This window comes from Crinia signifera, chromosome 7 (assembly GCF_055691185.1).
Source record: "Crinia signifera chromosome 7, ASM5569118v1, whole genome shotgun sequence".
Taxonomy (NCBI): Eukaryota; Metazoa; Chordata; class Amphibia; order Anura; family Myobatrachidae; genus Crinia; species Crinia signifera.
Window position 1 is genome coordinate 52,704,258 of NC_139223.1, and position 21,954 is coordinate 52,726,211.

The 21,954-nt window shown below is 46.4% G+C and overlaps 1 protein-coding gene across 5 annotated transcripts in view; it reads left to right on the top strand.

The window, feature by feature from the left end:
• INTS1 (integrator complex subunit 1) overlaps nucleotides 1–21,954 on the top strand; it is a 93,859-nt gene that overhangs the window by 66,296 nt on the left and 5,609 nt on the right. For 3 of the 5 annotated variants that reach the window (XM_083153077.1, XM_083153076.1, XM_083153078.1), the window contains exons 40-47: nucleotides 467–511; nucleotides 652–775; nucleotides 1,885–2,012; nucleotides 10,902–11,094; nucleotides 13,553–13,680; nucleotides 15,734–15,846; nucleotides 17,888–18,001; nucleotides 20,016–20,086. In XM_083153077.1, the coding sequence (XP_083009203.1) occupies nucleotides 467–511; nucleotides 652–775; nucleotides 1,885–2,012; nucleotides 10,902–11,094; nucleotides 13,553–13,680; nucleotides 15,734–15,846; nucleotides 17,888–18,001; nucleotides 20,016–20,086 (916 nt within the window). The remainder of the gene's footprint in view (nucleotides 1–466; nucleotides 512–651; nucleotides 776–1,884; nucleotides 2,013–10,901; nucleotides 11,095–13,552; nucleotides 13,681–15,733; nucleotides 15,847–17,887; nucleotides 18,002–20,015; nucleotides 20,087–21,954) is intronic. The other 2 variants (XM_083153080.1, XM_083153081.1) reach the window with 1 other exon arrangement.

Here is a 21,954-nt window from a genome sequence, read left to right on the forward strand (position 1 = left end):
ATACCCGCCCTCTCATTGAAACATCACAATGGCTGAAAATAATATTTCTGTTTTGGTAAATCTTTCTTTCCGAGGCTGGATATAGAGTAACCCAGCAGTCTGGAAATACATTTATTATTTATTAACAGTTTCTTATATAGCGCACATATATTCCGCAAAGCTTTACAGAGAATATTTGAACATTCACATCAGTCCCTGCCCCAGTGGAGCTTACAATCTATATTCCCTACCACATGTACACACACAGACATTCTAGGGTTAATTTTGTTGGGAGCCAATCAGCCTAGCAGTATATTTTTGGATTGTGGGAGGAAACCGGAGTACCCGGAGAAAACCCACGCAAGTACGGGGAGAATATACAAACTCTGCACAGTTAGAGCCATGGTGGGGATGGAACTCATGACCTCAGCGCTGTGAGGCAGTAATGCTAAACATGCTCTCTGTTCTCCTTTTGGTTTCCTTTCAGTGCTAGTTGTGTACTGAGGAGGAGCATGAATTTATGCAGCCCCAGGTGGGTAGTCTGTACTTATAAGAAAATGCTCTTTACGTTGGGTTGTAGAGTTGAGAAAATATATGATACCTGTAGAATTTCAGAGTGCATGATCTGATAAGTCGGCATAAATCCATTAAATCTGTCTTTTATCGCTTTAGTTCTTTGGGGAAACATTGCCGGGACTTCCTTCTGCAGCTTTATCTGCAGCTACCAGAGCGGATTTCTCCAGTGCCTGAAATCTTACTGACGAGCGAAGGGGCCACCGACAGCAATACCTGCAAGGTATGCAAATCCTTTTCTCTTTCTGTGTCCTTATTGGGAATCAGGTGTCCTAGATACCCTTGGGGATATGCTGTTAATAGTATGATGAAATTAGTGTTTAAAAACATTATACTGTGGTGAGAATACTATTGATTGTGTGAACGGGAAGGAAAGCAATAAGAAATACCTACTAGGAGGTACTAGTAATACCTCCTACTACAGACCCTGTTCCTTGGCTGGGTACCTAACTGTGTGCTGCTTCTGCTTTTCAGATGCCCAGATAGTCCGTACCCATGGACGTATTTAATTCTGCGGACAGCTATGTAGCTGATGGTGGATGAAAAACTTTCCATGACTGCGGACATTTTTTATGTAGTATTCCACAGGTTCTCAAACTCGGTCCTCAAGACCCCCCCACACTTGTGTATGTTTTGTAGGTCTCCTCACAGAAACACAAGTTAAATAATTAACTCCACCTGTGGATCTTTTAAAATGTGTCAATGAGTAATGAGAGCACATGTGCACCTGCTGGGTGACCTAGTAGACGTGAACTGTGTGGGGTTCTGAGGACCGAGTTTGAGTAGTATTCCTTATTAAAATCTGGCAACAAATATTGATGTGAGCAACTGCATTTTCTAGCTTGGTGCTGCTTCTTTAGGAACGTGATGGCTTCTGCAAATTAAGCTTTATCCCAGATATAGCAGCTAGCACAGGGGTAGCTAACTCCAGTCCTCGACAGCTACCAAGAGTTCATGCTTTCCAGGTCACCCGGCAGGTGCACACCTGTACTCATTACTAACTGTCACATTATAAAAGGTAGAGCTAATTATTTCACTTGTGATTCTGTGAGACCTGGAAAATGATACCAGTTGGTAGCTCTCGAGGACTGGAGTTGCCCTACCTCTAGCATCAAGGTTTGGAGATGCATTAGTTATATCAAGCGGCTATATAGGAAACCCTCATATGCACTCAGCATTGATATTGTTTCTTCCCTTGTTGAGGCATTCTATTTGAGCAGTATAATTGCTTCTTTATCACCGTGTCAAGCAGAGATTAATAGCGATATGTGTTCCTGTGCATTACTGATGTTCTGAGCTCACAGCTGAGCAACACGTTTGTTGTCCTTTCAGATGGATGGTCTCATACACCGTTTCATCACACTTCTGGCTGATACCAGCGACTGCAAGGAGAGCCGAATGTCTGATGCCAACATGGCTTGTCGCAAACTCGCTGTGGCGCATCCTATCCTGCTGCTAAGGTACATGGTCTGCCTGGTCTAATTGTGTTACAGCGGGGAGGATCTGTCATTCCCCTGGCATTGATGCCAGTCTACATTCTGTGCATATAATCGCCAGTGATATCATTGTACTAGACCAGATAGATGGTGACAGACCGTTCAGCTGCACTGTTGGTGATGTGACATTTCTCTAGAATCACAGTATGTGAAACATTTGTATCATAAAAATTGACTTTTGCGTGTACGTTAAACCTTGTTCTCGAAATATCAATAGTTTGACATCATATGGGTGACTTGGTACTTGTTTCCTAGCACGGCGCCCAAGGCATACGATGGTATGCGATACAATGGTATGCGATGCGATACGATGTTAGCCGATGTTATACAATTTTAAATTGTATACCATCGAATTGTATGGCATATACAATGGTATACGATTTTTAAATTGTATAAGCACCCTAATGGGTGTTTTCAATGTTAAATGTGCCCCCTATAAGATAAATAATTGTATAAGCACCGTAATAGGTGCTTACAATGTTAAAAGCACCCCCACGCCACCCGAACTATCAACGCCAACCCGAAGCGTGGCGAGCGCAGCGGTACGCGTCCTCCGACCTTTTCATACCCTCACTATGCACGTCGGCATGGAGTTGACTTTATGTAGTGTGGCGAGCCACCGAGCCCGAAGTGTGGCGAGCGCAACGTGCCCCACGCGGGTACGCGGGATACTAGTGAAGTAATACGCGTCCCCTCGCGGGGCTCGGTGGCTCGCTGCGCTCGCCACTCTTTATAAAATCAACTCCACACCGACGTGGATAGTGGGGATATGAAAATGTCAGAGGACGCGTACCGCTGCCCCTCGCGGGCTCGCTGCGCTCGCCATTGCATTGCATTGTATGCCATATACAATGGTATACAATTTTAAATTGAATACAATGCCATACGACTGAATATCGTGGGTGCTGTGCTAGGAAACAAGTACCGGTGACTTTTTGACTCCCCTACTTCAAGACCCTTGGTACATGAGTGACCCTTGCCTACTCAGTTGCTGACACAGAATGTCATATATCCCCACATGCCCTTTGGGAGGGGAAGTATTTACTAACCTGAATCTCAGGTGTACAATGGTTCCCCTCTTGTGGAAAGTCCCTTGTTGTATATGCATCCTCTCAAGTCTACAGTATACCTACTGATACCGCTTTTACACCAAAATGCCGGGTCGCACTCAGGTTTTTGGACCCAGCTGCAACCCGGGTCCCACTCAGCGTTTGTTTCCTTTTACACCGGCGGCTGCCCCGGCGCGTAATCCCCCCTGGCGGAGGCGATTCCTAAGACAGCGCTTGTAGATGACATCTCGAAGCACCGGGTAATCCGTCAGCCAGGACCCCAGAAAGGTCATCGCCATGCTGGGGCAAGCCCAGCCCCACGGTAAGCTGCTGGGCTTCCCCCAGCCTCCGTGCACACACCCCCCCCCCCCAGATGAATGGATGCCGCACACAGGTCCTGCCCGTGTTCTACATTGGACAGGACCTCTGTAGAAATCTTGTGTAAAGAGACATGGGTTAACCCATTTTACACCTCCGCTGACCCGGGGTTTTTGCAGCGGTGTAACAGGGGTATGAGTCACTTAAAACATTGCAGTGATATTCCAATGGACGATGTGAAAAAATGTCATATATATATATATATATATATATATATATATATATATATATAACAGTTGTTTCCCTCAAGAAACTCAGGCTGGCACTCCTCGGACTTTGTATAAATGGTGTTCAGAGGTTTATTGTGGCTGTTGTTGATATGATGCCACAATAAACCTTTGAACACCATTTATACAAAGTCCGAGGAGTGCCAGCCTGCGTTTCTTGAGGGAAACAACTGTTCTTTATCTAAGCCTGACAGGTAGGCACCCCGGCCAGTGACTTCTCCCCTAGTTAGGGGACTGCAGAATGGAGTGCCGGACATACATGCTCTATATATATATATATATATATATATATATATATATATATATATATATATATATATATATATATATTTAAATGAATGTTTCTTCTACTGTATACTAAAAGTAATTATAACTACAATAGATGTAAATGTACTTAGTAGACTCTTGCAACTGTTCCCAGATTCTGTTAGCCCAGACAATGTTAGTTATGTCAGCGAGGTTTTACCTTATATAGCCATTCCAGTACATAATAACCTTCCTAGCTCTATATATCAATATAACTTTAAACATTACTGGGTACTTATGTATTATCTGGGCTCCCATGTTAAATGCACCTCATTTTTTCATACCCCTACTATCCAACTACGCATGGAGTTGATTTTATATAGTGTGGCGAGCGCAGCGAGCCACCGTGCCCGAAGCGTGGCGAGCGGACGCGGTCTCATAAGAAAAACGGGAGCCCAGATATTACATAAGTACCCATTACTGTTGAGTGCTGAGGATAATTTATTCTCTAAGCCCAAGTGTTTTTCTAAAGTGTTGGAAGAACAAGTAATATTTTGGAAATTTAAAAAAAAAAATCCCCCTCAATGTTCATCATGTCAGTTACATTTGGCAGACACAGAAACCAAGGAAATAGGCCAAGCTCCCAGGAGGACATTCTCTTGTGTCTTCACACCTGTTACATGCATTATCTCACTGCTCCGATATGATTGGCACTGTGTTTGTTGGTCTGAGGACTGTGTGTCTCAGACAGAACATTGCATTTTCGTTCCTTGGTAGCAGGGCTGGTGTAATACTGCCTCACAGCGTTGAGGTCATGGGTTTGGTTCCCACCATGGCCATAACTGTGCGAGAGTTTGTATTTCTCCTTCATCCACTAGGTGTCACTGGAGTTACACTGGGGAATAGAAGGCGACCACAGGGAGCATGGGCACTTTAAAATAATTAATCAGTGTGACCAACTCCTCCCCTTCTACTTCCCCTCCCAGGCAGTCTTAGATCGTGCCCAAAAGGGAGCAGGTCACATTTGGCTCATCTCCTGGGCTTTTTGATAAAGATAGTTGCTGCTACTATCTGCCTGCGACGTGGGAGCCTGCCGGAGGGAGCCGGCTGCTGCTTCAGGGTTTGCGCCCGGCTCCCTGGCTGACAGAGACCACCGTCTCTGGAGCTGTAACGGGCGCCGCTCTCACGCAGCGTGCACCCGATCCTCCCCCAGCCCCACCGCCGACGGCATGGCCGCAGCACTGTGAGTATTACCCTGCCTTCCTATTAGAGGAAGGTCAGGGACACAAACGGCGGTGCAGCAGAGGGTTTTTTAAACCTGGCGCCATTATGGGTGACGGAGCTGCCAGGCGGGGGGCGGAGTTACCGCGTGGTACTTCCCAGCAGGCCTTGGCATACCCCAGCGTTCCTGCAAGTCGCGGCGGCCATCTTGGACATTTGGCGCCGTTTGAACACGCTGCTGGAGGCTCCACAGTTGCGCTGCAGATCTATCCTGACTGCATTTGGGCGATTCCTGTCCCCTGGTGACCGTCCTGCTGAACGCTCTATCCGGTCTGTGAGTTACAGTGGGGATTAGAGCTAGGTGGAGACAGTTTGGGCTGTGTCTCAAACTTAGAGCTATAGCGCTCCTAGGTATATGCCATAGCGTTGTACAAAGCTCTGTGACAGCTCTTTTACTTTCACTGTCTCTCCCTTCCAGCATAATATTTTGCAGCCTATCCTATACCTACTATCTGTGATCAGTCTGGTAGTGTGTGGTGATTGCTGGGTGTTCTGTTGAACCATGGCAGGGGGTAGCTCCAAGAGGGTTACTTGCAAGAAGTGTGCTGTTAAATTTACACCTTCTAAAGAGGGAGACTCTGTATGTGATAAATGCGCTGCTTTACCCCCAGCTCCAGAGTCCCCCGTTCATACCCCTGTTTGGGCATCACAATTAGCTGATGTGATGTCTCATTTAGCTTGCGAGCTCTCTGCAGCTCAAAAGGACAGAGAAACTTCCAGAACTCAACAGGCTTCCTTGACTTCTGCTGTGCAGAGCTTAACAAAGGCCTTGACACCAGCAGAGGGCGCCATTGCTTCATCTTCTAGGCAAAATCCCCCTACCTTACTCAGGAAAAGGGTATTACAGCCCTCTGGGGATTCTGGGGAGTATGACGATATGCCTGATCTGGAGGAGGGCGAATTTGCCCTTCCAGATAATTATGATGATGATGATGATGAGGTGGAACCTGAGGCTCAGGCGTTAGTTGCGCAAGAGCCGGCCACAGCCACTCCAGGTCTGGAGGACCTTATACATATGGTAAAGATTGCCTGCAAGGTGTCAGATGACACAGACATTCCTGCTCGTCCTTCTTTCTTTGGAAAGAGACAAAGGCAGTCACCCACCTTCCCCCCAGCGGAGGAGTTGGGTGAACATATATTGCAGGCTTGGAATCATCCTGATAAAAAATTCCAGGTACCTCAGAGGTTTCTGGCGGCTTATCCTCTTCCACCAGAGGGTAGAAAGAGGGTCGAGATTCCTCCAGTAGTGGACTCTTCAGTCTCACGACTGTCCAAAAAGACGGTTCTCCCGGTGCCGGGTGCAACCACTCTTAAGGATACTTCTGACCGTAAGTTGGAAGTAACCCTTAAGAACATTTTTTCAGCAGCTGGAATTATTCAGCGTCCGGCCCAGGTCGGGTGCTGGGTAAATAAAGCCATAGGGGTATGGGCTTCTCAGATCCTAACAGAGGTCCGTGAGGGCTCTGACCCTGCTTCTATTGTTCAGTTGGCTGAACAGATCCAGGAGGCATCCAATTATCTAATAGACGCCTCTTCTGACGTCTGCATGGTTGCAGCCAAGGTTTCGGCCTTATCTATATCAGCTCGCAGAGCTCTCTGGTTACGCCAATGGCAGGCTGACGCAGAGTCCAAGCGTGCTGTGGAGGCCCTGGCGTTCAATGGGGAGGTTCTTTTCGGGCCAGAGCTCGACAAGTGGATCTCCCAAGCAACGGGGGGTAAGTCCCACTTCCTTCCCTCAGCGGCTCCTCCAGCTACACGCAGGACCCCTCAAAGGCCCTCCTTTCGGTCCTTTCGGCCTACGACCAGATTCAGAGGTCGTTCCAGAGGCGGAGCTCCATCTAGAGGCTCCAGAGGACGAGGCAGAGGCGCCTCGGCAGCTGTCCAGGAGCCCAAGTCCTCAAAGCCAGCCGCATGACTGTCCACGGTCCCATCTGGGGGATCCCAGAGTCGGGGTCCGACTGCTGTCCTTCTGTCACATCTGGCTGCAGTCTTGTCAGGACTCGTGGGTAAGGGATCTCGTGACCCAGGGTTACAAAAGCCATTTCAGGTTAGTCCCTCCAAACAGGTTTTTCAAGACCGGTCTCCCAGTCTCAGGAGACAAGGCGCAACTTCTGTTGTCAGCAATCAACAAGCTGCGGACAACGGGAGTTGTGATACCAGTTCCCGAGGATCAGCGTACTCAGGGATACTACTCCAGTCTGTTCCTTGTGCCGAAGCCGGATGGCTCGGTAAGGCCTATACTAAATCTAAAGGATTTGAATCCGTTTCTACAAGCGGTCAAATTCAAGATGGAGTCCCTGCAGTCGGTGATTCAGGGACTGGAACAGGGAGAGTTCCTAGTATCCTTGGATATCAGGGACGCATACCTGCACATCCCCATCTGGCCTCCTCACCAGGCCTTCCTCCGGTTCGCTATACAGGAACAACACTGGCAGTTCCAGGCCCTGCCGTTCGGTCTCTCATCGGCCCCCAGGGTCTTCACCAAGGTGATGGCGGTGATGATGGAGGTCCTCAGGGCACAGGGGATTACCATCATCCCCTACTTGGACGATCTTCTTCTGAAGAATCGTTCGAGGGAGGCCCTGTTGTCCAACATACGACTCACCCAGGAGACTCTCATCAGTCATGGGTGGATTCTGAACTTTGCAAAGTCTCAGCTACAGCCGTCCCAACGTCTTCTCTTTTTGGGGATGATTCTGGACACCCAGCAGATGAAGGTTTTTCTACCGCCCGACAAAGTTCAGTCCCTGCAGGTCCTGGTCAGGTCGGTCTTGCGACGGCCACAGGTAACGGTGCACCTTTGCACCAGACTCTTGGGGAAGATGGTGTCCTCCTTCGAGGCGGTACAATATGGCCGCTTCCACTCGCGCCAATTCCAGTTGTCTCTCCTTCACCAGTGGTCAGGGTCCCACCTGCATCTTCAGCAGCGGGTGACCCTGTCTCCTCGAGCCCGTCTGTCTCTACTGTGGTGGCTCAACTCCGAAAACCTGCAAAGGGGCAGGAGGTTCGGCATATGGGAGTGGACTCTCCTCACCACAGACGCCAGCCTTCGAGGCTGGGGGGCGGTAACGCTGGAACACCAGTTCCAGGGTTTATGGACGAGGCAGGAGAGCTTACTCTCCATCAATGTGCTGGAACTCAGAGCAGTCTACTATGCTCTTCTGCAGGCGGGACACCTGCTGCGGAGCAGAGCAATCAGAGTTCAGTCCGACAACGCCACAGCCGTCGCCTACATAAACAAACAGGGCGGCACTCGGAGCAAGGCGGCGATGAAGGAAGTAAGCAGGATCATCCTCTGGGCTCAGAATCATGCTCAGGCCTTGTCAGCGGTGTTCATCCCCGGAGTGGACAATTGGGAGGCCGACTTTTTAAGTCGGCAACATGCCCACCAGGGGGAGTGGTGCCTCAACCCTCAGGTATTTCAGTCCCTAGTACATCGTTGGGGGTGTCCGCAGGCGGATCTGATGGCGTCCCGCCACAACTTCCAGCTCCCAACATACTTCGCGCGGACTCGAGATCCTCAGGCCGCAGGAGTGGACGCTCTGGTCGCCCCTTGGCCGTTCCAGTTCATTTACCTCTTTCCTCCCTTTCCGCTGATACCTCGGGTATTACAGCGCATTCGCAGGGAGGGGGTAACAGCGCTTCTGATAGCGCCGGATTGGCCCCGGCGCTCGTGGTACACCAACCTGACGGATCTTCTAATCGACGAGCCGTGTCCGCTACCTCTTCAAGAGGACCTCCTCAGTCAGGGTCCCTTCATCTACCCAGATTTAGGACGTCTACATTTGACGGCGTAGCTGCTGAGAGGTCCATCTTGAGACATGCAGGTATCCCTAGGGCGGTGATACCTACAATGATGAGGGCCAGGAAGGAAGTCACCTCCAGACACTATCATCGTATTTGGAGATCCTATGTGGCGTGGTGCGAAAGACGCAGAGTGTCCTCTACTCTGTTCAAGAAGGCTCGGTTGCTCCTGTTTTTACAGGAGGGGTTAAACTCTGGACTTAGACTGAATACACTTAAGGTGCAGGTTTCAGCACTTTCAGTTTTTTTCCAGAAACGTATAGCTCTCATTCCGGAAGTCCACACGTTTTTCCAGGGGGTGCTGAGGCTTCAGCCCCCTATTCGTCCGCCTACGGCTCCCTGGGACCTAGAGCTAGTCCTCAGGTACTTGAGGTCATCGATTTTTGAGCCGTTAGAAGAGGTGGATCTTCGATATCTCACTTGGAAGGTGGTTCTTCTTTTGGCTCTGGCCTCGGCCAGGCGCGTTTCGGAACTGGGGGCGCTTTCTTGTCGCTCACCGTTCCTCCAGTTTCACCCGGACAGAGCAGAGCTCCGTACCAGTCTCTCCTTCCTTCCAAAGGTGGTCTCAGCGTTCCACGTGAACCAACCCATAGTGGTTCCAGCATTCACAGAGGCTTCACCTGAGGATAGGACTTTGGATGTGGTGAGGGCCCTGCGGATTTATGTCTCTCGCACGGCCTCTCTTCGCAAGACGGATGTCTTGTTTGTTACCTACGACCCAGTGCGTCGTGGATGGCCAGCTTCAAAGCAAACGCTGGCCAGATGGATCCGTCTGACTATTCGTCAGGCATACCTTGCTGAGGCTCAGACGCCTCCTACTAACATAGGTGCGCACTCCACCAGATCGGTGGGTCCTTCATGGGCGGCTGCCCATGGGGTCTCCTTGCAACAGCTCTGTCGTGCTGCGACATGGTCGGGTCGGCACACCTTTGTGCGCTTTTATAGGTTTGATACCTTTGCGGCTCCAGCTTCTCAGTTTGGCCGCTCTGTTTTAAGGGGATCTCAGCGCTCACCCACCTGGGTTGAAAGCTCTGGGACGTCCCCAGTGTAACTCCAGTGACACCTAGTGGATGAAGGAGAAACAGGGATTTTGTACTTACCGTAAATCCTTTTCTCCGAGTCCACAGGTGTCACTGGACGCCCACCTCAGCGCTGTTCTCCACCTGTTACGTTCAGTGTTAGGTTCCTATTGGGTAACCTCTGGAGTTTTCCCTTGTCAGGGTTATTTAAACATGGTTATTACACACCTGTCTCGTCTGGTTTGACTCTGTGTGTGTTTGTTTTTTCATATATATATATCTTTTTCTACTATACGTATTGAATGATGTTATGTTGTGATGAACCTCCTCTCGGATGTGTGTTATATCTTTCTGCTCCCTTTCGGGCACGATCTTTATGACTGCCTGGGAGGGGAAGTAGAAGGGGAGGAGTTGGTCACACTGATTAATTATTTTAAAGTGCCCATGCTCCCTGTGGTCGCCTTCTATTCCCCAGTGTAACTCCAGTGACACCTGTGGACTCGGAGAAAAGGATTTACGGTAAGTACAAAATCCCTGTATTCTCCCCGTACTTACGTGGGTTTCCTCCGGGTATTTCGGTTTCCTCCCACAATCCAAAAATATACAGGTAGGTCAATTGGCTCCTAACAAAATTACCCCATAATATCTGTGTGTTCGTGTACATGTGGTAGGGAATATAGATTGTAATCTCCACTGGGGCAGGGACTGATGTGAATGTTCAACTATTCTCTGTAAAGCGCTGCGGAATATGTGTGCGCTGTATAAGAAACTGATAAGTAATAAATATATTTCTTATGAAGTTGTACCTGTATACTGTATGCGCTTATATAAAATGCATTTCCATTTCAGGCACTTGCCGATGATCGCAGTTCTCCTTCAGGGGCGCGTGCACTTGAATTTCCATGAGTTTCGGCAGCAAAACCATCTCATGTTCTTTACTCACGTCTTGGGCATCCTGGAACTTCTACAGCCTCAGGTGTTCCACAGCGAACATCAGGAAGCCTTGTGGGACTGCCTTATTTCCTTCATCAAACTTCTACAGGTTAGCTGGCACAACTATTTGTCACCTGTTTTACCCAAGACGTTTGCACACATGTTGCATGCTATGGAAGCCACCATAGTCACTTATTTGAAGGTTTCCCCAGCTGTCCCCTGCACCATGACCGCTTAGTGTCTCTTCACCTCCTCTTCTACCCATGTCCATCTCAGGTGTCCTTCACATCCTACATACAGATAGTGGTAGATGCTCAAATTAGTTCAGTAATACCATTCAGGTGCATGCAAGGGAGGGGTTAATACTGAGTAAGTAACGACATTGGTTCCCCCAGCACACTGAGTGGTATTAGTAACCAATCTTGAACACTACATGATAATAGAATTTAGAGATATTGGTTACATATACCTGTGCAGGTGTATGATATGCCCCCAAGCCACGTCAAGGCTCTCTGTATATTGGGGGTCCCTAGCGCTATATTTAGGTGCAGGGTGTGGCACCCCAAAAACTATCATAAGCTAGGAAGCCAAGTGCGGCACGCCAGTGAGATACTAAGTGTTAATAATTAGTGATAGGAAGCCGAAGCTATACATAAAGAGAGAGAGAAAATGAAAAATGGAATGTAATTAAAATAAGAGAGAGATAGTGTTAGTGAGGGAAAAGTGTTAATAGAATGTAAGGGCATGCCGCACTAAAGCCACCCAGCCCAACCAGTCCAGGAGCACCGCACCCCACACCACTGTTACCCTAAATTGGGTCTACGATTAACCAGCAAGGAACCACATGATAATGGCTCCTTACTTGGTATATCTGAACTAAGAGCTACCTACCTTGGAGCATCCCCAGACTACTCCATGTGGCATATCAGGACCCACATCTCCTCCTAATATGGGCTCCCTTCTGCCTCTAACAACATACATACAGATAGTGGTAGATGCTCAAATTAGTTCAGTAATACCATTCAGGTGCATGAGGGAGGGGTAAATACTGAGTAAGTAACAAGACATTGGTTCCGCCAGCACACTGAATGGTATTAGTAACCAATCTTAAACACTACATGATAATAGAATTCAGAGATATTGGTTACATCCTCCCTGATGTCCCCATCCTTATGCACATGTCATGTTGACCTCTGACTGCCGGTTATGGGTCATCGGGTCGACATACAGTACTGTAAGTCGACCACTAAAGGTGAAGAAGGATTAGGTCGACACATGAAATAGGTCATCACGGCTAAGGTTGACACAAGCATTAGGTCGACAGTGGGAAGGTTGACATGAGTTTTTCACGAATTACGACATACGTCGACATGGACACCGTATCAGTGTACCACGTCACCTTGCATGGCTCGATTCGCTCTGGGCACGGTGGCTCACTACGCTCGGCACACGATTATATTATCCTTCCGTACCCTAGTGGATGGTAGTGTATGAAATACCGGCTGGACCTTTTGACTGTCGACCTTAGCCATGTTGACCTATTTCACGTGTCGGCCTAATGTATCTCGACCTTCATAATGTTGACCTGCCAAGGGTATAGCTGAAGGCCTGATCCGGGTGTGAGGTTGGCAGCTGCAATGTAGTTTAGAGCGGCCCTATGAGAACATAGATTTTAGTTGTGTGTTTTAGGGGTTAATCCTTTACCTCTAGTACTAAAATAGAAACTATGATTTTCTGCTTTTTTTTTCTTTCCTATTGTATGTTGTTTGGATAGTTTTTGGTAGTGTCTAGATCCCATGCAGTTTTGGTAATTTTCCCATCATGCCCTGGGTCCACGTATACCTGGAGGGGGAATATAAATCTGTGGCGAGCGAAGCCACCGTGCCCGAAGCGTGCGAGCGTAGCGAGCCCAGCGAGCCCGCGAGGGTACAATGGTGCAAAAATAAAACAAAATAACCGACACCTACATGAATTACACATAAATTAAAAAACGTTGTGAGGGCATCTAACAACTTCCGCCCTCACTGAACGTCACATCCTGTAACCTATACTGCATGGGAACTAGTCTCTACCGATAGTTTTTACCCCTGATGTGACACCCTCTTTTTTTTGCACATTGTGACAGTGTTCAGCAACCAAATGCAGATTTTTTGTTGTTTTAGTTGAAACCTTCTGAGGCATTTATCACATGTAAAACTACCAGGGAGTTGCGGCAGAGGGCAGGCAGTGGCGGGTGCTGGGCAGCTGGCAGTGTGGGAGGCGGCGGCAGAATTGAAGAAAAACACTCTCTCAGCCAATCAGTGGCCGCCCAGTATTTTAAAGGTGTGTTTTTAAATTCTGCTGTCGCTGCCCAGCTCCTGCCGCTCACCGATGTCCACACCTGCACATAGGTGTGTGCCAGTGGTGCTTCACCGCTGGCACACACCCACGGATCAGATCCAATACATCATGGGTGCTAAAAAGCACCAGCACTAGTTCATTTTATGTCTGCCCGTGTAATCTACACTACTAATATCTTGGTGGACTGTGGCAAATCTTCTCTCCTAATCTCTGACCCTCGCATTTAGAATTACAGAAAATACTCCCGGCAGCTGGGCGGCTTCATCAGTAAGTTTGTACAGTTCATCCACAAGTACATAACATGTGATGCCCAGGCAGCTGTGTCCTTCCTGCAGAAACACTCTGATCCCCTACAGTAAGTGATTTAAATAATAAATACCTCCAGTGTCCTGGCTGCATATATTAAATAACGCATTCTCTTCACTGCGAGCTATGTCTGTCAAAGCGCGTGTTGGCACTGTCAAGTGCTCTGCAATGTCAGTGGATCCTTGAAACTTACAATGTATTTTCATTTTGCATTAATGCTTTTGGATTCACTTTATTACATGACTTTGTTCAAGGGGAACAAGTTTTCCACCTTACCTGCCATTGACGGGAGATTATCACTTGGGAACCCAACAATTGCTCGGTGTAATTGATGACCTCTGTGGTCAGCTGACATAACGCAGAGCAATAGGAACTGCCAAGGCTGTAGCAATGGCAGCTGTACAGGATGGGAGCCTTTCATAAACCAGCTGAAGACATTTTTGTGAGTTGGAACAAAGGTTATAGAATAGATTAGAATCAACTTTATTGGCCATGTGTGCTTGCATTTTTGGAATTGGAATTTTTTGTGGATTTACAGTGCAGCATCAGCATGGTTGAGGGCGGAGGTGGTGGTGGGGGGGGGGGGGGGGGGGGTGCTGGTTATTTTGGGTGAAGGCATTACATAATAGTGTGGCTTTCAATAAATACTCATCCAGGCATGCTGAGGTTACAATGGTGTAGCCCTGTGTAAATTTCAATAAATGTGCCACCCTTACGTAAATATGTGTTTAGCACACCACAGAAGAGTAAAGCAACTACTGTATGTACTTTTGTAAATCATTAAAAATCCACAATGCAGAAGCATGATCAAACTATGGTAGGCATGTGACTTCAGATTTATATGTCGTTTTACCAGTAGAATACTTGAGGAAATTACTGAAATGTTGGTTTGGTTTCTCTATGGATGGCCATCGACTATGGATGATTTGAAATCATTGATGGTTTATGGCCGATGTTGAATACTTTTTCCATCGATGTGAGAGATGGTTTCCCTACATTGATGGCAAAGGAGAACCAATGTGTATTTATGTTTTTCAGCGTGTCGGGACAGGAATCCACGCCCCCACATTTTGATTGGCCCTTGGGACATTAAGTCAAAGATAATGGATAAGCATCGATAGCTAAAACTATCGATTGTTATTTATCACATAGTTTATGACTATCGATGGCTGGGTGCAGAATCTCCATGGATGGCAACCATCGATGGCGGCTGTGCCGATGGCCATCCCTAGGTTTCTCAAGTTTCCATTCTACTACCCTTTTTTGCTTTTGCTGTTTTATGGTTTCTTTTTCCATCAATATCTATTTGATAGGGCATACTCACAGTTCAATCTTGTATATTTTTATATTCGATTTTGCTTATATAAGAAAAAACGAACAGAAATCGAATACATTTGATTTCAATTTGATCCTGACGCGCTGCATCAAAATCAAATAAAAAATAGACTGTGCAGGCAAGACTATATAGTCCAAATCGAATGTGTACATGGCGCCATGTGATTGGATCCCGATTCGATCAGTATTGAATAGAAAGTACATTGCACCGTGTGTACACCCGTTGACTGTGTATATGTTTTGTGACCATCCACTTTGTTCACTCTTCTTATAATATTTTAAGTAAGTGAAGAACATTGTGTTCCGTATGTATGTTTAACATTGTTTGGACTGTTATCTTATTTATGTAGATTTATTCTATAGTTTGGTCCTTCTAGACTTGCCAATGGTGGTATGATATTTGTATTCTCTGTATTTAATTAGATGATGCCATTTCTACTTTTTCCAAGCACGGTGATATGATATATGTATATAAGGACTGTGTGGCTGCACCTTTTAGCAAGTACTACTTTTTTTTTTTAGTTTTTATTAATTACACCTAGTGGCCTTACGGAAATATTAGCATTTCCCTTTAACCTGGCGTTAAGCGGGGTGTTCATCAATCTAGGTTGTCATTTCCGACAGGGGAAATAGTGGCCGCCAGCTATTCAATGCTGCAGATTCCGAAAGCATTGTTGGCAGATTCCGACTTTATTTCTACAGTATACACAACTCTGTGTTACTCTAAATTTCTTGTAGACAGTGACAACCTCCTCGTTCTCTTACAGCGGCTTATCATCAGATAACAATGATCTGACAATGCTCAAGTCTCTCCTAGCAGGACTGAGCTTGCCCAGCAGAGGTGGAACCTTGGAGAAGAGTGCTGATGAAGAGAAGGAAGGTGTGTGATGTTTTTTTTGTTGTGGTTGGCCCTCGTCTTTGCTATGATACATAGTATGTGCATCATTCACCTTATGTCAGCCATTGACAGTGACATCATGTTAGTTGTTGGCATTCAACCTACACGTTAGCTACTTCTGCTTTATGTAAGTGGCAACATCACATAAATGGGGATCTTACCACCCATGATTTGTAGGGTAAATATCTCAGTTATAAAAGTAAAATGGTTTAATTGTTATATCAGGGTTGCCGACTTTAAGATTCTCCTCTCCGGGAGAAGCCCGGAGAGGAGAGTTTCAGCAGCCGCTCAGGGGGCGGGGCTTACGAGTGACATCACTAAGTCCCGCCCCCATGCTGGTAAAGCAGGGAATTCATGGATCTCCGTGGAGGGGGCGGGGCTAAAATGACACGATTGTGCCGTTTTAGCTCCGCCCCCTCCTCTGAGACCCGAGGATTGCGGCATTTTAATGCCGCGATCCCGGGGACAGCGGGGGTCCCCCCTGAATCCGGGAGGGTTGCCCACCCTTCCGGGGGGCCGGGAGGGGGACCCGATTTTCGGGAGACTCCCGGAAATTCCGGGAGGGTCGGCAACCCTGAGATATATATATATATATATATATATATATATATATATACTGTAGTGCCATTCATTTGTTCTTCTGTTACATCCTGACATCTGATTTCTGTGGAGCGATCTAGGTGCTGAATATGGTAATTTGATAAATTAATAACCAGACTAAACTTAAAGATCTCTTGCATTAGTACCTTCTAAATGCTGGTGAATCTGAGCAGATAGTTGCATTTAATATGTATACGTTTCTATACTTGGAAGGGGACCTAGACTGGACACCATTACTATATGTAATGAAAGGTGTCACTTTGCTGAAACTTGTAGTGCCGCACGTAAGGAGAGATCATGCAGGTGCACTATTCAGTCATTACTAGTTATAATTATAATACATTTTGCATCTAAATTTGGCTATGAGTAAGGACGTTATGCAAAAAAAACCTCTACTTATATGAAAAATGTATTGCAAAATGTATCTATGCATAATTATTATTAGGAGTGATTGAACTGTGCACTTGCATTCTTTCTCTTTAATTTTCTGTTTGCTTTTTTATATAGCAGTCATTGATGCAGTGCCACAACTAGGGTGCTATCACACAGAGTGCGGGGCTCTGGGGGGCCAGCATGGTCCCTACAGTACATCTTGCTGATACAGTGCCTGTATCCCCACAGTCCATGAATCTGGCCGGCACTGTGCCTGTATCGCTGTTGCAGTGCTGCACTTAGGAGAGTCATCGCTGGAGGCTCCTGAGCCCTGTTATAAATGTTTCCAATTATATTAATTGTATTTCAAATGTTTTTTTTTTTTTTATTCAGTGTATTTTTTATTGAGTTTATATACAAAAACAGCACACACACACGAAAATTAAAGCAAGTGCAAAGACAACTTCACAAGAGAAACGTAGATTACATAGAAGCATAATTATAAATGCTCATGGACATTAAAAACATTGAATAAATACACAGAATAATAACACAAATTATACAAAGGGGGGTATTCAATCCCCGCCGCTGTTTCGGACAGGGGAAATAGCGGTAGGCGCCTATTCAATGCTGTCTTGCCTGACACCATTGAAGAGGCAAATCGACATAATGGGCCCGAGTTTGAAAGCTGTTGGGCCCGTTTTGTCGATTACGGCCGTGAATTGTCGCAATCACGGGCAGATCTCGACATCCACGCCCGTTTACGTGGACACAGGAAAAACAAAATATGGAATAAGAAAACTTTCATTAATGAAATAACATACAGATTAAAATTTTACACTCTAATGGTGTGTACACACGAGGGCGATATGCCGTGCTATGTGAGTCCCGATACGATCAGATCGCATCGGGACTCGCATCGCACGGCATGCATGGAAGGGCACAATTTAGACTATACAGACATATGTTGAGGGATCTCAATGAGGGAAAAACTGTTCTATCTGTTGGAAAACTCTCTAGAAGCATTCGTTTGTTCCCTGTGTTTGTGCAGATGAGCCGGCTCCGGGCTCCCTTCCTCTGGTCAGTGTGTCTATGTTCACACCTATTACTGCTGCTGAAATGGCTCCCTTTCTGAAGAGAATCTCCCGCAGCCAGACAGTGGAGGGTAAGTACTGCATTTTCTTTCTGTATTGTACCACTGTTCAATGTATATCTCCACCCTATAGACCAGGCTTTCCCAACCACGGTCCTCAAGGCACACCAACAGTGCAGGTTTTAGTGATATCCAGGCTTCAGCACAGATGGTTTAATCAGAATCCCTCAGATACTAATTAAGTCACCTGTGTTCAAGCCTGGTTATCTACAAAACCTACACTGTCAGTGTGCCTTGAGGACCGTGGTTGGGAATGCCTGCTATAGACCTTTGAGTGAAGATTAAACAAAGGGTTGATCATTTAGGGGTACACTATTAATCCAAATCTGATGGCTCCTCCTAAAAGATATTAATACTGGAGAACAGTTCTGCAGTATACCTCTACCAATGGTCTCTTCCAATTTATTTGTTTGTTCCAAACTGTTTATATTGAATACTTCAGTCTGTATATTGGATTGGCCAACAGAAATGCCTCCGCCAGGTACAGTTTCACATTAACCCTTTGAGTGACATCTCTGTGAGAGTTATGCAAAATATCCACTAAAAAGGCCAGCGTCGCTCACATGTGTTATATAAATTCAAGAAAAAGAAAAAAAGATGATATCTCCTATTAAACATTACAGGTCATTATGATGAATGTTTTCTTGCCAATTTTCACACCTATTTTGACAAATTCACTTGGCACTCAAAGTGTGACATCATCAAATGCAAGGCACTGCTCTCTGGAATCAGCCATTCAGGTTCTGGAAAGCTCCATGCATTTCCATCTAATAGGCCCACAATACTAACGAGTGTATTTACAAAAGAGTGGTTTTTAGAAGTGGGAGATGTTGCCCTTAGCAACCAATCAGATTGTAGTTATTATATTCTAGAAGGTGCTAGATAAATAAGTAGAATGTGATTGGTTGATCTGGGCAACATCTCCACTCCCAAAAGCCCGCAGTTTAGTAAATATACCCCTATGGGGTGTATTCCATGAATGTGACCGCGAGCAGTGCTTGCAGCTCACAGGGTCAGTTGAATACCCCCCCTCACTACGTTTTTGTAGCAAAATGAAACGGCGTGTGCGGCCGCTAAAACAGCGAGGCTCGCGGCTATAAGCAGTGGGCTCCCTGCATTAGCCATAGGCCTTGCTGTTTGGGGGGAATCCTTGTCGTCCTCTGACAGCGAGGATTCCCCCGGAAAGTAGAATTTGGCGAGCGGCCGGCGCAGGAGTTCAATGGCGAGGATTGCTTGTTTTCGGCAATCCCTGCCGTTTAACTCCCTCCCTGGACGCATTGAATACGGCCCTATGAGGTCAGGTTATAGGAGAGATTCTTCCTTTGGCAATGGAATCCCTATTTCAGAGATCTCAGGTTGGACATTCCTGATAGCCGTGTATATGAATGCTCCTTGTGTCTTGTTTATACACTTAAGTTTAGTGGTCCTATAAATTTCAACTGACTTGTTCTTCATACAGTTAGTATTCCATGGTGGGGGGGGGGGGGGGGGGGTGAACTCAGTAATATGTTGCTTATTGCAAACAACGGACTAAGACTTTTGTTGTTCAACAACCTTCGGACATAAGCTGCAGTCTCCATCTATTAGAGAAAAATTTAGAAAGAGACAAATATAATTAAAGTAATCCCAGGAGCAAGACACAGAGTCACATCTTAGGTCTGTTTTGATTTATACATCATGTCTCCCAAACCTACCCCCCCTCCCCTTTCCTTTATTCCTATGCGCCTCAGTTACAGCGCTGGTAATATCATGTCCGTCGCTGAGTCTGTCTGCAATCTGATCAGTTCTTGAAAGCCAAAGCATCGCCCAAGGCACTATGAGCCGTGCAGAGCTGGCAGCTGGGCCCCTTCTCCCAGAATCCATGCCGATCTGTCACCACACTTCATTCTCTCTGCAAAATGAATTGCTTGATTGAAAGACTGTGTTCTATCCCAGCCTTTGTGTCCTGCTGACCCAGCTTCTTAGCAGCGTCAGCCTGTGATGGATTTAAGTTGATGTCTGCTGGACTTGTTTCCTTTTCTTACAGACATCCTGCAGGTCCTGAGCGACATAGATGAAATGTCCCTGCGTAGGCCTGAAATCCTGTCTTTCTTTGCTGTAAGTATGTCTTAACGCTCCGTGAACAAGTGCAAATAAATGCACACAATCATTCTGTATGATCCTGTGCCTTTCACCTATTTGTCACACAAGGTAAATCCCCACCCTCCCCCTATAAATTCCCCATAATTCGACTAAAGAAAGGTACATTACATAAAACAGGCATAGGCGGTTTGCCAGAGCCGCTAATACAGTTTATTATTAGCAGTTATTTATATAGCGCACACATAGTTGAACAGTCACATCAGTCCCTGCCCCAGTGGAGTTTACAATCTATATTCCCTACCACATGTACATGCACAGACAGACATTCTAGGGTTATTTTGTTGGGAGGCAATTAACCTACCAGTATATTTTTGGATTGTGGGAGGAAACCGGAGCACCCGTAGTAAACCCACGCAAACACAGGGAGAATATACAAACTCCACACAGTTAGAGCCATGGTGGGGATTGAACCCATGAACTCGGTGCTGTGAGGTAGTAATGCTAACCATTACACCATCCGTGCTGCATTTGTTATGGGACATGGGTGTAACTTTAGGAGTACAGTTTTTCCGTTTCAGTCACTGAAGTAGGAAGAAGGCAAACAGTAGGCCTTGCTCTATTTGAGTCGATCCTATTAGCAGTGATTAATCATGGCAACAGACGCATTTCGCGACAGATGGAACTCACACTAAAGTGCTTGCTTACGCATAGGGTAGCGAGCAATTTCTATCGGATTCGGGCCAGCGAAGGGTGCGGAATCTGGTGCTGTTAGAACGGCACGCTGCACCCGTTGCAATTAATAGGATCGACGCCTTTGTGCATTCATCACATAGGCACAGTCTGGGCAGTTGTATGTTAGGCAGCACGAGTGTATGTGAGTACAGCTCAGTCGGCCCTGGGGATATCTCCACTGGCAACTTAGGTGTTGAAATACCAGTATTGGTTTAGCCTATGCAATGGTATTTGCTACCATATGTAGACAGCTGCTGCACTTTAAATTTGAAGGGAAAGTATCTAGAAGCTGTCACAAGTAGAAGCAATTTGAAATACAGGTTATTTGTCTGCACAAAGAAGACAACTGAGACAGGGCACTATATAAATAATGGGTTACCCCTTCTAGTGCTTACAATACCCTTCATAGCATTGGGCCTTCCATCGGGAGCATGTCGGCCTGGGAAACGTGCACTGTTGGTATATCTCGAGGACCGTTTGGCCAGCACTGTTCTAATATATACATCCAGCAGCTGTTCTGTGCTGAACAGAGTATGAGTTTATACTCTTCCTGCTATGCTGCAAATACTGATAAATAGGTGTGGGCTCAGGAGCAATCAGCCAGAAGTTGTTGTTGCTGAGCACATAACCAGAAGAGCTTCCCCAGCTGGACTTCTCTTGTGGTGTGTCCTAGCTAAAGGCTCTTCCCACTTTAACAAAGGGTAGAACTTGCACATCACCCAAGATTTGGCAGTGCTGTCCTTTGCTCTCTAGTCCACAAAACACCAAGAAGGCATTATATCACCCCATTCATGTGTTTTTTTACTGGTGTATCTTTCCAGGACCCAGCATGTTGAATCTTTAATACAGTAGATAACTTTAATAATGCTTCCCATAACATCTGAATCCCATCCAATGTTATGTAGAATGGTGTGGTTGGCACCTCTTGGGTGGTCCTGCATAGACCTTTTTTTTATTCTTGCTAAAGGTCAACTGGGTTGGTGTAGGTGATTACAAGAGGGATAAGAAGCTGATGTGTCTGTGTACATCCATTGGCCTGCCTCCTGTGTCCATTTCTCAATTTAGACCCTAGACTACCAGAAAAAAATGTCATGATTCTACCCTCTGAAAAAAGGTCGAATGCCCAAATGGTTTCACACACTCTTCATGGT